At 42.2% G+C, this 14,915-nt stretch overlaps 1 protein-coding gene across 31 annotated transcripts in view; it reads right to left on the bottom strand.

The window, feature by feature from the left end:
* The window catches only part of DLGAP1 (DLG associated protein 1), a 1,035,773-nt gene that overhangs the window by 160,092 nt on the left and 860,766 nt on the right, over positions 1-14,915 (bottom strand). For 17 of the 31 annotated variants that reach the window (XM_035269693.3, XM_035269689.3, XM_035269699.3 and 14 more), the window contains one exon: positions 8,033-8,062. The exons of the other annotated variants lie outside the window; for them this stretch is intronic. In XM_035269693.3, the coding sequence (XP_035125584.1) occupies positions 8,033-8,062 (30 nt within the window). The remainder of the gene's footprint in view (positions 1-8,032; positions 8,063-14,915) is intronic. 31 annotated transcript variants of the gene reach the window in all.

Raw genomic sequence — 14,915 nt, 5'->3', positions numbered from 1 at the left:
AAGTGCTGGGATTACAGGCATGATCTACTGCACCCGGCCAAAAATCTGTATTTTCAAAACATTTCACATCCATGAAACTTTTGGACTGGCATCTAATTTTGCACTTTGTTGAAACATTACTAGAAAAATCCTTTGGCCTTCTCAGTGAAACCAAACAAAACTCATAATGTATGCTCTTTCAACTTAAAGTATCAATGGATTCAACAAAACTGTTGTACATACAGCTGTGGCAATATTTATGGATGTAAGCATCTTAGGTGAATACCAGTTCAAACAAAATCAATACAAAATGGATTTTACAGTTAATTTTAATGGGTGTGATGTATAATTTAAGGAGGTGTGATTTCCAGGTTCATAACATTAAGTGATTTCAGCAGTTGTCTAAATTATGGTGTGTTCCAAAATTAACAGTAAGGTCAGACTATAATTTTAGATTGAAAATATCAAGGCCATTTTCTAAATTTGGGCTTGAAATACTAGAAGTGGCTTTGATATTACTATTGAATTGGCTTCAAAGACTGCTAATTAGACCATTGTCTTTAAGAACTGCCTTCTTATGCAAGTTAATAGAGTTGGTTGTTCAAGAGTAAGAGTTTTGTTTACATCAAAAACTTTCAGTAGCCTGCCAAAATAATAAAATCAAACACACAGACATTGCAACTTATACTCTTGAAAAACAAAAAGAGGGAAAATAAATCAGTGACAAGTGGTAGATTATACTTTGCAGCTTGCCTTTGATTTATAAATGCCTGTTTCCTGCCCCAGGGAGGAGGGTGAAGGGTAGGTTATGGTGCTTGGGAGGCACACTGTCTTCTGGATTGTACTAATTTGTTGTTAAGTGCTCAAGGCTGCTTATTCAGCACAGATTTGATTAGTTTTTGGCTATAAAGTTCAAAGATTTATAAAAGGTTTCTCTATGCATAGCTGTGGCTGTATTCACTTTAGTTCTCCTTATTCAAAACCTTCCATATTCTTGATAAGTGGTAACAAATGGCTTGCTCAGGAACACTGTGCAAGTATAAACTCCTTTGTAATAAAACGTGATTTGGCCGGGTGCGGTGGCTCAAGCCTGTAATCCCAGCACTTTGGGAGGCTGAGGCGGGTGGATCACAAGGTCAATAGATCGAGACCATCCTGGTCAACATGGTGAAACCCCGTCTCTACTAAAAATACAAAAAATTAGTGGGGCATGGTGGCACGTGCCTGTAATCGCAGCTACTCAGGAGGCTGAGGCAGGAGAATTGCCTGAACCCAGGAGGTGGAGGTTGTGGTGAGCCGAGATCGCACCATTGCACTCCAGCCTGGGTAACAAGAGCGAAACTCCATCTCAAAAAAACAAAAAAAAACCATGATTAATATTGATGAAATCAGTCTTCAATTAGCACTTGTTTGTTTTATTAGCCTGAAAACCTTTCCTCTCCTCCCCACCTTCTGGGACTGAAAGAACAGGCTGGGGGACAATCTCATAGAATTGAACACTCCAAACTGGGGCTGTGACTGGCCTCTGCCAGTGTCTTCACTTGGCCAGCTGCTCCCTTCTGCACAGCGATGCCACAGCTCCCAGAAAGGTGATCAGGGAGCTCTATCCAATACGAGGAGTCACTTCCTTCTAAGTACTCCCAAAGGGGAGAATCAAGGATTTAGGCTGGCTCTGTCTGTGGCTTTGCCCAAAATGAAATTCTCAGTGGTGAGTTACACCATGATTTTAATGGAAGCGATCATTAGACAACGGAAAGAGGAGAGAGGGAAGGAGATCACCTGCTGCCTTCCATACACTGTGTTAAGGCTTTCCCTCTAGCATCTAGTTTAGTCTCTGCAACTGCCCCAGTAGAAGTCTTTATTTTATTGGTGAGGACACTGAAGCAAATGGCAGTTCCTTGCCAGACCCTTCCAGCCACTGGTTGGCTTTCTATTGCCTAAGGTGCCCCTTAAACTATTTTCTACACTGTGCAAAAATAGAGAAGGACAGTTGGAATTGAGGAGGAGGGACAGGGAGACAAAGAGGGGAAAAGAGAAACTTAAAAAAAAAAAGTAAAAAGGTGAATGTGAGAGAGCTCTGAAATGAGGCCAGTGGTTTGTCATTTGAGGTCAACTTTATCTGAGGTGAGGGCAATCCCAAGACTACGGATGGCTGACTCTTGAAATAGTTCTTTCCACCCATCTTCTTCCAGTTTCTGGGTCACGTGGCTCCATCTTTGCCATTTCAGGAGGGTCCTAGTCTTCGGAAGCTATTTGGGAAACTTTCAATGCTCACAGAGACATTACTATGTTTTTTGGAAACAAGATCTCGTTCTGTCACCCAGGCTGGAGTGTACTGGCACACTCTCAGCTCACCACAACCTCTGCCTCCAAGGTTCAAGTGATTCTCCTGCCTCAGCCTCCCGAGTAGCTAGGACCACCTGCCACCATGCCTGGCTAATTTTTTATGTTTTTAGTAGAGACAGGGTTTCAGCATGTTGGCCATGCTGGTCTTGAATTCCTGACCTCAAGTGATCCTCCTGCCTCAGCCTCCCAAAGTGCTGGGATTAGTCACCATGCCTGGTTGAGACATCACTATTTCATAGGAATATTTTGGCTGGATGCAGAAGCTAAGGCAGGAGGATCGCTTGAGGCCAGGAGTTTGACACTACCCTGGGCAACATAGTGAGATCCTGTCTCTACAAAAAAAAATTTGGAAAAGAAAAAAAATAGAAACTTTTAGCCGAAAGTATAATGACAAGTGTCTGCAAGATACATCTGAGGAGAGAGCATTCGTTTGTTTAGTGTGGCTCTCCAGCCTCCATATTACTCTTATAAACAGGATGTCTGGGTTTCTTTGCAGAAACAAGTTTCTTGAGTTTTGTTCTCAGTTTCTATAATATTCCATTTAGTATTCCTGACACACTGCCACCTTCCACACTGGTGGAAGGGAAGGGCCTCCTTCTGGGAGACAGCCCTACCATATTTCTGTCAGTCATGTGATTGACATTTTGATTTCCAGTAGTGAAAATATTGAAACTGGCCAGGCGTGGTGACTCATGCCTGTAATCCCAGCACTTTGGGAGGCCGAGGTGGGCAGGTCATGAGGTCAGGAGATCGAGACCATCCTGAACATGGTGAAAAATACAAAAATTAGCTGGGTGTGGTGGCGTGTGCCTGTAGTCCCAGCTACTCAGGAGGCTGAGGCAGGAGAATCAGTTGAACCCTGGAGCAGTGAGCTGAGATCGTGCCACTGCACTCCAGCCTGGCCACAGAGTGAGACTTCGTCTCAAAAAAAAAATGTTGAAACTTCATTCTTAATTTACTTCTTGATGTAAGTCCATGAGCTATGAGTTTATTAAAGTATTTACCACAATCTACCCTGACACATTGAGCACATGGCTTTGCTCAAAATAAATAGAAAGACTTGGCTGGGCAAGGTGGCTCATACCTGTAATCCCAGCACTTTGAGAGGCTGAGATGGGCAGATCACTTGAGGCCAAGAGTTCAAAACCAGCCTGGCCAACAAGGTGAACCACTGTCTCCACTAAAAATACAAAAATTAGCCGGGCGTGGTAGACTGCTAATTTTAGGTTGAGGGAGGAGAATCAATTGAACTTGGGAGGCAGAAGTTGCAGTGAGCAGAGAGATTGCAGGCATGAGCCACCACACCCGGCAGGAATACTTTTAAAATATTAAATCAATTTGGGGTGTTTTTGGACATATTGCTTGTCGTACTATGAACAACAGAATTTCTTTAAAAGTTTTTTATTTTAGAGACAGGGTCTCTCTCTGTTGACCAGGCTGGAGTGCAGTGGTGTACTCATAGCTCACTTCAGTCTCAAATTCCTGAGCTCAACTGATCTGCCACCTCAGATTCCCAAATAGCTAGGACGATAGGTGTATGCCACCACACCCGGCTAACTTTTCAAAAATATTTTTTTAGAGAGGGGGGAACTTGCTGTATTGCGCAGTCCCATCTCAAACTTTTTAATATGGCCTCAAGCTATTTTCCTACCTCGACCTCCCAATGTGCTGGGATTACAGCTGTGAACCACTGCACCCAGCCCTCATGTATTTGATTTCTTCAGAGAAGCTCATCTGTTCCTATATTTACAGACATGGAACTTTTCCAAAGAAGACAACCTTCATTTCTTTTCATATGGGCTTTCAAAAGACTGTGATGTCCTTTTGGTGTTTTGGATTCTCACCTACAAGGTATAAACAAATCACCTTAAAGACAAGTCTCGACGCAGAACACATGCTGGTTATCAGTGGCAAAGACTTTCATCAGCCTACCATCACGGCTGCCTCATCTTGTCCCTCCAGGCCGGTGCCTGCTAGAACACTCCCACTCACCATGTCTGAATGCACCACTTTGGCTGGAACAAGAGTTTCCGGCTGGGGTGGCCCCTCCTTCCCTGGAAAGACATAGCTGCCTATAGAGTATCAGAGCCATTCTGACTCAGGGGTGACTCAGCTCTTCCATGACCTGTGTTCCCATTTCTTCTTGATAAGGCCAATGTTTTGGCCCTGCTTGTGAAAATATGTACCCCTACATCTGTCTCCCTGCTCCAGTTTCAAGAGAAAAGACCCTATTCAGAGAAGTATTTAGAAGACTTGTGGAATTCTTGCTGTGAGTTGTTTTTCCTTCTTACTAGTACCCCATCTTACTGCTATCCTTGGATCCTAAAATCATTATGGGTTTCACACTCTGTAGCTACAGTTTAATCAGAACATTAGACTGTGAATCTAATAATAGAAGCTACAACTTCTTACCTACAGAGAAAGTATGCAAGAACTGCTAACTCATGCCCCCATGTCCAACCACATGGCTTTCTCAACTTTTAAAGGATAAAAGTCATTCACTGGTCTTAGGAAGCAAAAATATGGGTGCAATTCCAAATAAAATTAAAACATGTATTCTTCCATCATATTAATAACCCTAATTCCCCTATTTATAGTTATTACTATTACCCTAATCAATCCTTACAAAAAAAATTTCATACCCACACTATGTGAAAACAGCCATTGCATGCATCCTCGCCATTAGCCTCACCTCTACGACAATATTGATGTTTACAAACCAAGAAAGAATCATCTCAAATTGACATTGAATGACAAATCAAACTCTTAAATTGTCGCTAAGCTTCAAACTAGACTTTTTCTCCACAATATTTATCCCGGTAGCATTATTTGTTACCTATCTACTGTAGAATTCTCAATATGATACAAAAACTCAGACCCTAACATTAGTACCTGCCAGTGGTGCAACTGTCTCCCCCTTCCCCTAAATTGCTGTCAGGATGTTTCTCTGTTACCCCAATTTTCGCAGAGTTTGGGATTATCAATCTAACATCAGAGGTGAGAATTCATCAGTGTTATCGATAAAACTTTGCAATTGTTTCTTTCAAACTGAACTTTTTTCCTATTCACATATTTTTCCTCATTGCAACATAATCAAAGCATTGATGAGTGTTTCTGTTTAAATATCATTTTAAGTCTTTCAAAGGACATTTCACCATTAACCTTAGCATTCGAGCTATAAAATGGGTTTTTCTTTCTGCTGATTTAAAAAGCTGGTATGAAGCTGCACAGTGTGAAGGAAAAGAAGAAACAAAACTGGCTGCCGTAGACACTTGGTGGGGAGCGGCGAATGGAATCTTGGTTTGTTTTTCTCTTAGGACTTTGACAATTATTTTTCCTTGAAAAGAATAAGAGAATCTGCCTAAAATATTAATACTACTTTCAGAGTTCTAGGATAATCTAGAGCAGAATTTTTTTTTTTTTAATTTTAAAAGGAAAGAGGTTTCATTTCTGACAGTGGATTTCTTCCAGTGACGTGCATATTCTTTGATATGAAAAGCTGTACGAAGCTGCCTTGAATTCATTCCGCAGATGGAAAGTAGCAAGTACGGTCATTAGCTAGGCAGTTGGAAGGCTGACCATCTGAGGTTTGATTTCTCATCGAGAGATAGTATCTGACACACGTGCCACTGAGCATGCTTGTAAGAGTTTCAGGTTTCAGATGCACGGAGAATGCATGCATGGAACACACACCCCCTACCCCAACAACCGCACTCCCAATTGCCCTGCACACATAAATTCTAACACCGTTACAACACAGCATGCTCCCGAGTCTCAGACAACAAGCCGCCCAAAAGATGCTCAAGCAGCAGTCGCAGCGGGCCTGACCTCTGGTACTGCAGCTACTCCAGAGAACTTCCTGTGAGCCCCAGGGACTCAGAGGAGGCCAAGTGATGGGGAAGGTGGCCAGAGGCTGCCAGACAAGCCCCAAGCTTCCTGCTTTCATTTTCCCTCAAACTCTCATCTTTCTTGAGAGAAGAGAACCCTGTTCTGAGGGTGCAGACAAGCCATGCCACTCACTAGTAACTTCTAGCGAAAGAATAGATTTCAAATTATGTAATGCTCTCTTGACTTTCTGACTTTGAAAATGAGAACTGTATTTTGTTGCTCTATCCTTTTTTTGCAAGTGGAATACTCCGCTCAAGCCAAGCAGGCGATGTAAAACTATGACTTCAAAGCCATTCCTTGATAAAATGTCAAAACGACCCAGAGTGAACCAACTGTTATCTGTAATTCAACAGATAATTAACTGAAACTCAGTGCTCAAATTGCTACTGGGAGTTTTCTGCAGCCAAGGTCATTCTCATTGTGCTGCTTGATTCTGCTTCTGTGTCTCTTATATCTTGTTAGGCAGGGAGGAGCTTGGATTGTCCTTCAGTAAAATTCCATGTTGATGTGCAAAGGGAACATGAATTTCTGCTTGGCCTGTCGAGGCCTGCAACGTGCACTTTCTCCTCGAAGTGAGAAGGTCTTATTCTCTCCACCCTGAAACACCACTGCCTGTACCTTTTCCTTGGTTTCCAGTAGCAACATACTTTCTGCCACAAATGCCAGAAATACTGCCTTTTCAACTTGGTTTTGTAAAATGTGATAGTACTAAATCCTCCAAAGGGATAGGGCACCCTCGCTTTGGATTTGCCAGTCCCATGGGCCCATAACTGACCTACTCTTCCATCTCCCAACCTTGAAACTCCAGCCCACGAATGGGCTCAGCACCTCCAACCCCCGTGCGATTTTCCCACTCCCCACCTCCATGCATTGCCCATTCACCAAGCCAGCCGCATCTCCCTTTAAATTGAAAACTCACCTCAATGCCCACCACCTCTTCCATGCAGCCTCCCCGATTAAGTGAGGAGGAAGAAACCTCCAAAGCATGACCGACAAACTCGCAATAAACAAGAACACACATACCCCCCAAACAAACACAGAAACTCACAAAAGGAGAAAATGACACATTCTCGACTTTTGAATTGTGAAACTTCGATGGGGCTAAGGGGATCAATTTTATACCAATAAAATTTATACCAATAAAATTTCTTGGGGTTACTCAGCAAAACACTTTGCTTTAATGTCTCTTTTGTACTTTCCTTAAATCCTTCTTCCTTTTCTTCTTGGCTTTTTGAATGCATGACTGAAGGGAACTGCCGTTCATCAACAGGGACGACAGTAAAGGAACCTGATCTTCACCGTGCCTCGTGGTGGTGGGTCACACTGCCCAGGAGGAACCCGCAATGAGAATGGCAGATGCCTTAACCATCTCATTTCTCATCAGGAAGCCTGAACGACTCTTCATGGCTACATACTTCCTGGGCAAACATGCCTGCTCTGTTAGGATAGAGGACGCTCTAGACCAGGCTCTGCTGAAGGACTCAGGGCAAAGGTTTCTGACAAGACTGTGTCCAGCCTCGCATCAGGCCACAGAAGAGCCCAGGGACTCTGAGGAGCACCAGTTTGGGGCAGTCACATCAGGAGACAGAAACAGACATGTTGGGGCTGGCCTCTCAGGTCAGTGCAAACGCCGTTTGAGGAGGGCCGAGAGCTTTGCAGCATAAAATGACCAGAACAAGGGGAAACACAGATGCAATGGCAATAGCTGGCAATTTGCACATGGCGTCAAACACCACTGCCACAGAAGCTTTTTAGCTACAAGCCACGCTATGCAACCTTCAAGCAAAACATTATTGATTTTGCGGTTGTAAAAACATACCTTCAACTGCAGAACTCAGTTTTATGACACCTTGAATAAAAACAAAAAGTGGTAGTTATATAATGGACCCAAATCGCCTTTTCCAGGCTTCTCATAACACACCCATGCTTCGGATCTGGATTTTTCTTTCTCTGTTTTTTTGCTGGCATCATAAGAACATAACTAAACAAACATCAACTTCAAAAATAAAATAACTTTTAGTCTTAACTAGGTTTCATGGATGACTTCATTTCCTCCACTAAAACCATTTGGGAAAATTTTTCACTAAATATGTTTTTGGATGGGAAAACATCCAAACATCCAGTCTGAGTGACTATTTCTGTGTATAAATTATACTAGATTATGGATTGATAAAAGTTCACACAATAGGATGCCAGGGACCAGCACTGCCTCTTTGGTACTGTGTATAGAGATCATGTGATGAGTGTTGAAATATGTAACAGGTGGTTAAAACCATGGTGTGATCTGGCAACTTTCTTCTCTACGGTGGTTGGGCCAGAGCCTTTTCTTGGTCTGATGGGTTTAGCTTTAGCTCCCTGCAAGTCAGAGAGTGAATGGGTTATCTGAGCAAGTCAAGTTGTTTATAAAGCAAGTCAATACCCTTGACTGATATTTATGCACCTTTTTGGTGAATTTCAAGGTGAAAATACTAAACGAGGCTAAATTAGACCTGGTAACAATCATTTGATTTCAAGAGCATTTTTTGTAAGTCATAGTTATAAATAAATAATATTATCTAATCTTATGCAATAGTCATGCTCTTTTAGACTGAACAAAAATGTCCGCAGTTTCGTTTGATGGAAGTCCTGGTTCTCTTTCGAACTGGAGAAGTTTGCACACAAAATCCTTTTCAATACTGATAAATCAAATTGGTATCGGCATGAACACACACTGACTTTAACAGATTATGTTCACGTTGCTCCTCCTTATGACTTTCTGGAAAACCTGCTTTAAGTTTGTTTCCTACTGACTTTCATCTTTCCTGTATAACCAGTGGTGTCTGGTCCAGCGTTGAGTAAGAAACCCTCTAGGGAGGAAGTAAGCATATATATATGTCCATATGTTTATTATAAATTTTATAAATTTTGCTGATACGAAGGATATGTAGCACACAGTCTACAATTAACAGTGAAATATACAGTATTCTTTTTTTTTTTTTTTTGAGACAGAGTTTCACTCTTGTTGCCCAGATGAAGTGCAATGGCCCTATCTCGGTTCACTGCAACCTCTGCCTCCCAGGTTCAAGGTGATTCTCCTGCCTCAGCCTCCTGAGTAGCTGGGATTACAGGTGCACACCACCACACCAGGCTAATTGTTGGTATTTTTAGTAGAAACGGGGTTTCACCATGTTAGCCAGGCTAGTGTCAAACTCCTGACCTTATGTGATCCGCCCACCTCAGACTCCCAAAGTGCTGGGATTACACGTGTAAGCCACCTTGCCTGGCCTTTACAGTATTCTTGATGGCAAATTCTATATAGTGAATTGGTTCTCATGGAATGCTTTTGCTCATCTTGGCCAAACTCTTGTATCTGTAGCCAGCAGTTCAACTATGATTGGACAATCACTCATTCGGTTTCATCCCAGGCTGCCCTGTCCCAACAAATTTACTATCTACTGTCATATATTTTTTTTTTTGAGACGGATTTTCGCTTTTGCTACCCAGGCTGGAGTGCAATGGCACGATCTCGGCTCACCGCAACCTCTGCCTCCTGGGTTCAAGCAATTCTCCTGCCTCAGCCTCCCGAGAAGCTGGGACTACAGGCGCACGCCACCATGCCCAGATAATTTTTGTATTTTTAGTAGAGACGGGGTTTCACCTTGTTGACCAGGATGGTCTCGATATCTTGACCTTGTGATCCACCCGCCTCAGCCTCCCAAAGTGCTGGGATTACAGGCGTGAGCCACCGCGCCTGTCATTATATCTTTTATGTGATACAAATTATTTTTATTAAAGCCTCTTTCAGCTTCAATACTATGTCAGTACCCACACCATGGCATAGTTGCCACTGCACATAGAGCTGGGCAGAGATGTGCAGTAGACACACCAGCATGTAGCATTTCCACCGTACAGCTATGGTAGAATGAAACTTCAAGAGCATGAATAGCAACATGACTAGGAACTGAAGAGTTTTAAGTATTTATAACTTTGTTTTTGATATAATTTATCTAACTATAAGTTATATAGTTTAATATGGGTTTCCAAAATTCCTGAAACTGTAACATCTGGCTCTTGCAAGCTGGTATGAACCAGCTGCAGGGCACTACTGCCATAACTGATGCTTCTTTCGGCTCAGGCCCAGGGAAGACCTTGAACTTCAGAATACTTTCTGAGATCTTCGTAAAGGGAGTTATAATTTAATTGAACAAGAAAAATGGAAGTAAACTTAGGATTTACTATTATTTTGCCAGTTATTTGAAAACCTCTAAAGCCTTTCATTGTAAAAATAAGCTATACATCCATCCATCCATCACCTTAGAAATAACAGTCATTGACAGTCAACTAAGAACACAACATAAATGGATTTGACATTTTGTTGGTCAGGCAGCTAAACCAAGACGCAAAGTCAGGTACAGGTAATTGGCGTATTAAGCAATGACCTCATCTTTTCAGAGTAGAATTCCTATATACATCGGAATATTACAATTTTCAACCATATTCATTTTTTAGTATAATCATAGTGTCAGCAAATGTCATTCAACTGAAAAGACAACAGCGTGCTCTGATCAGCATGTAGAAACAGACTTCATGCAAAAAAACTTAAACAAATTCTCGGGGAAGACAGGGGTGGTGGTGAAGGAAAGCCCATTGAGTTGGGAAAAAATGTAAGCTCAAATACAAACAAAAATTAGATCTCTAATTATAAACCTTATTTTAAGAAAAACATGATTCATCAACTCCATATAGATTTTTCTTATATTTCCAAACCCCAAGTCAAATTATTCTCATAGTGAGGTAGGCCTTTACATTGGGAAGTAACTATGTTATAGTGAAAATTTAGAATTAGCTATATCTAGTTATACATTTTATATTAACATGCTACACAAAATTGTACAATGAGTGGGAAAGATCATTTATCTTAAAATGCAAACGGGTTTTTAAAAATTTGAATATTTAAGAAGGGATTGATGTTGATGTTAAAAAACTACACATAGCACTGCTGACTTCCAGGACACACAATGGACATTATCTGGTGAGTGGCTGACATTGACATTGCCTGGAATTCAGGGTAAGCTGTAGCACATACAGTTACATATATATATACACACACACACACAGATGCTACCACACCCCTTCATTTCTTTTTTATAGTCTGCAAAGTGTTTGAAAATACAATTGAAAACAACAACAAAAAACAAACTCAGCTGTCTTTCTCTCAACTGAGTATCTTTTTTTTGAGACAGTCTCACTCTGTCATCAGACTGGAGTGCAGTGGTACAATCTCAGCTCACTGCAACCTCTGCCTCCTGGGTTCAGGTGATTCTCTTGCCTCAGCCTCCTGAGTAGGTGGCATGATAGGCATGTGCCACCACGCCCAGCTAATTTTTGTATTTTTTAGTAGAGACAGGGTTTCACCATGTTAGCAAGGATGGTCTCCATCTCTTGATCTCGTGATCTGTCCGCCTCGGCCTCCCAAAGTACTGGGATTACAGGCATGAGCCACTGAGCCACTTGACTCAATATCTCTAATGCAGCAAATTTCCAAAGCTCGAGGTGATTTGTGTAGACTAAATAGACCATGTCCATTATCTTCCTGCAAGTCAGAGCCAATATCAAAATTACTCTGCCCTCTTTCTTACCACTTTCACCTAAGGGCCAATTTCAATTGTTCTAAAATAATTCATAGGAGAGGCTGGGTGTGGTGGTTCACGTCTGTAATCCCAGCACTCTGGGATGCCAAGACAGGCGGATCGTGAGGTCAGGAGTTCGAGAGCAGCCTGGCCAACATGGTGAAACCCCATTTCTACAAAAAATACAAAAAATTAGCTGGGCGTAGTGGCAGGCACCTGTAATCCCAGCTACTCAGGAGGCTGAGGCAGGAGAATCACTTGAACCCAGGAGGCAGAGGTTGCAGTGAGCTGAGATCACGCCACTGCACCCTAGCCTGGGCAACAGAGTGAGACTCCGTTTCAAAAAAAAAAAAAATTCATAGGAGAAAAGGTCAAGTTACAGTAAATTCATGCTAAAGTGTGAATGACTAGGGTTCAATATGAACTTCTAATGACATTTCATTAAAATACTAAGCAAATTTTGAACCCTGGTCAACGAAGCCCTATGTGATGTGTCTCTGGCCTATTTCCCTATTTCTTCTACTTCAGCTCACATGATGTTTCCCCTTATTCCAGATGCATAAGCCACATGGTTTCTCTTTGTGCTTTGCAAGGCGTTTCCTTTCTCCCTTGGCTGGTGTACTTGCTTCTCACTCCCTCTGGCTTGCTGCCCTAAACTGCTCAGTCTTCCTACAGCCAGCTCTTTTCTTTTATTCACATTTGGACTTCAAATATGACTTCCTCAGAGAGTCTTCCTTGATTAATGTATTTAGAGTGGTCCAGAAATAACTCTCTATCCCATTGCTCTTATTTATTTATTTAATTTTTTTAAAAAAAATTAAGTAATTAATTATTATTATTATTATTTTTGAGATGGAGTTTCATTCTTGTTGCCCAGGCTGGAGTGCAATGGCATGATCTCGGCTCACTGCAACCTCTGCCTCTGAGATTCAAGCAATTCTCCTGCCTCAGCCTCCTGAGTAGCTGGGATTGCAGGCATGCACCACCATGACCAGCTAATTTTGTATTTTGAGTAGAGACGGGGTTTTTCCATGTTGGTTAGGCTGGTCTTAAACTCCCGACCTCAGGTGATCCACCTGCCTCAGCCTCATTACAGATGTGAGCCACCTTGCCTGGACTAATTTTTATTTTTTTAAAAAGATGGGGGTCTCACTTTGTTGGACAGGCTGGCCTTGAATTCTTGGACTCAAGCAATTCTCCAGCCTCAGCCTCCCAAGAAGCAAGGATTACAGGTACATGCCACCACAACCGGCTTTCTTTTATTTCTTTTAAAATAGCACTTATCAGCCGGCAAGGTGGCTCACGCCTGTAATCCCAGCACTTTGGGAGGCTGAGGCAGAGATCACCTGAGGCCAGGAGTGCAAGATCAGCCTAACCAACATGGAGAAACCCTGTCTCTACTAAAAATACAAAATTAGCCGGGCATGGTGCATCTCTGTAATCCCAGCTACTCGGGAAGCTGAGGCAGGAGAATTGCTTGAACCTCAGAGGCGGAGGTTGCAGTGAGCCGAGATCACGTCATTGCACTCCAGCCTGGGCAATAAGAGCAAAACTGTCTCAATAAATAAATAAAATTTAAAAACTCAATAAAACAGCATTATTACTCTTTGATGTTATCTCATTGATTTTACATCTGCTTCCTTGTTTACATCTGTCCTCCTCACTGGAATATGATCAGAATGAGAGCAGGAACCTGGTCTGTTTTGTTTGCTGCTCTAACTCTTCTGCCTAGAAGTTTGTAGCATAAAGCAAACACACAGTAAGTATTTATTGAATGAAAAAGTGATAACTTCCGAGTATCCTCAAGGAGGATCTTAGCAATCCAAGCAAATATACTTCAAATATATTATTTCAATTGTGGATGTCATTGAGCTGAGAGCTCAGATTTCATTATATGGACCACTGTCTATTTCTACTCACGGGCTGCTCTTTAGAGGGATTAGTTAAAATCTATGTGTAGAGTGAATACACGTACTTTACAATAAATATTTAGGTGTTTTTGGGTCCTCATATTGGCAAGGTCTCTGAGAATTAAGTTTATTGGCTACTTGGGACAAAATAATGCCCTAAATGGACTTCAAGAACTATTAATTAATTTTGTATTCAAACACCTCAGTGATCTGCAGTTCTCTTGTTCCAGCTGTCATCACCATGGGCCAAATTACGACAGCAATGTTCACAGGAAACTATGCTAAGGCACAGTAGAGAAAGAGGAGCTAAAAAAGAACTTCAGCCTTTAACAGCCTTTTTCTAAGTTATTCCCATGCTGCAGCTGGAGTTACTTTTCCTTTTTTCTTTTTGATGAAGTCTTACTCTGTCACCCAGGCTGGAGCGCAGTGGCGCGATCTCGGCTCACTGCAACCTCCGCCTCCGGGGTCCAAGAGATTCTCCTGCCTCAGCATCCCCAGTAGCTGGGACCACAGGCGTGTACCACCACGCCCAGCTAATTTTTTGTATTTTTAGTAGAGACAGGGTTTCACTGTGTTCGCCAGGGTGATCTCGATCTCCTGACCTCATGATCCGCCCGCCTCAGCCTCTGAAAGTGCTGGGATTACAGGTGTGAGCCACTGTGCCCGGCCTTGGAGTGACTTTTTCAAAAGGTCATGTGATAGCCTTCCAATACTTTTTTTTTTTTCTCCCCAGATGGAATTTCACTATGTTTCTTAGGCTGGTCTCAAACTGCTGGACTTAAGTGATCTCCTGCCTCAGACTTCTGAGTAGCTGAAACTATAGGCATATACCACAGTGCCCAGTGAAATTCTTGATAAAACCCTTAACATGGCCTGCAAAACTCTCTATGATGTCACTTATAGATGAATAAAAATGGCCACAAATTGTTCCATACTCCTCCCATAGAGAGGGGGAGGCTATGTCTCCTCTCCTTGAATCTGGGTAAGCTCTGTGGCCACTATGATCATTAGAATACAGAGAAAATGATGCGCTCTGCCCAGGTTTCATGAATCAGGCAGCTTCCCCTCTGGTCTCATGGAGCACTCCCTCTGGGAAGCCTGAGACAACAGGTTACAGGTTCTGAGGCGGTTCTGATGGAAAGGCCATGTGCAGACACTCTGATAAATATCAGCTAAGCCTAAG

Source organism: Callithrix jacchus, chromosome 13 (assembly GCF_049354715.1).
Source record: "Callithrix jacchus isolate 240 chromosome 13, calJac240_pri, whole genome shotgun sequence".
Classification (NCBI taxonomy): domain Eukaryota; kingdom Metazoa; phylum Chordata; class Mammalia; order Primates; family Cebidae; genus Callithrix; species Callithrix jacchus.
The sequence above is the reverse complement of the archived record's forward strand: the minus strand, read 5'-3'. Positions and strand labels throughout refer to the sequence as shown.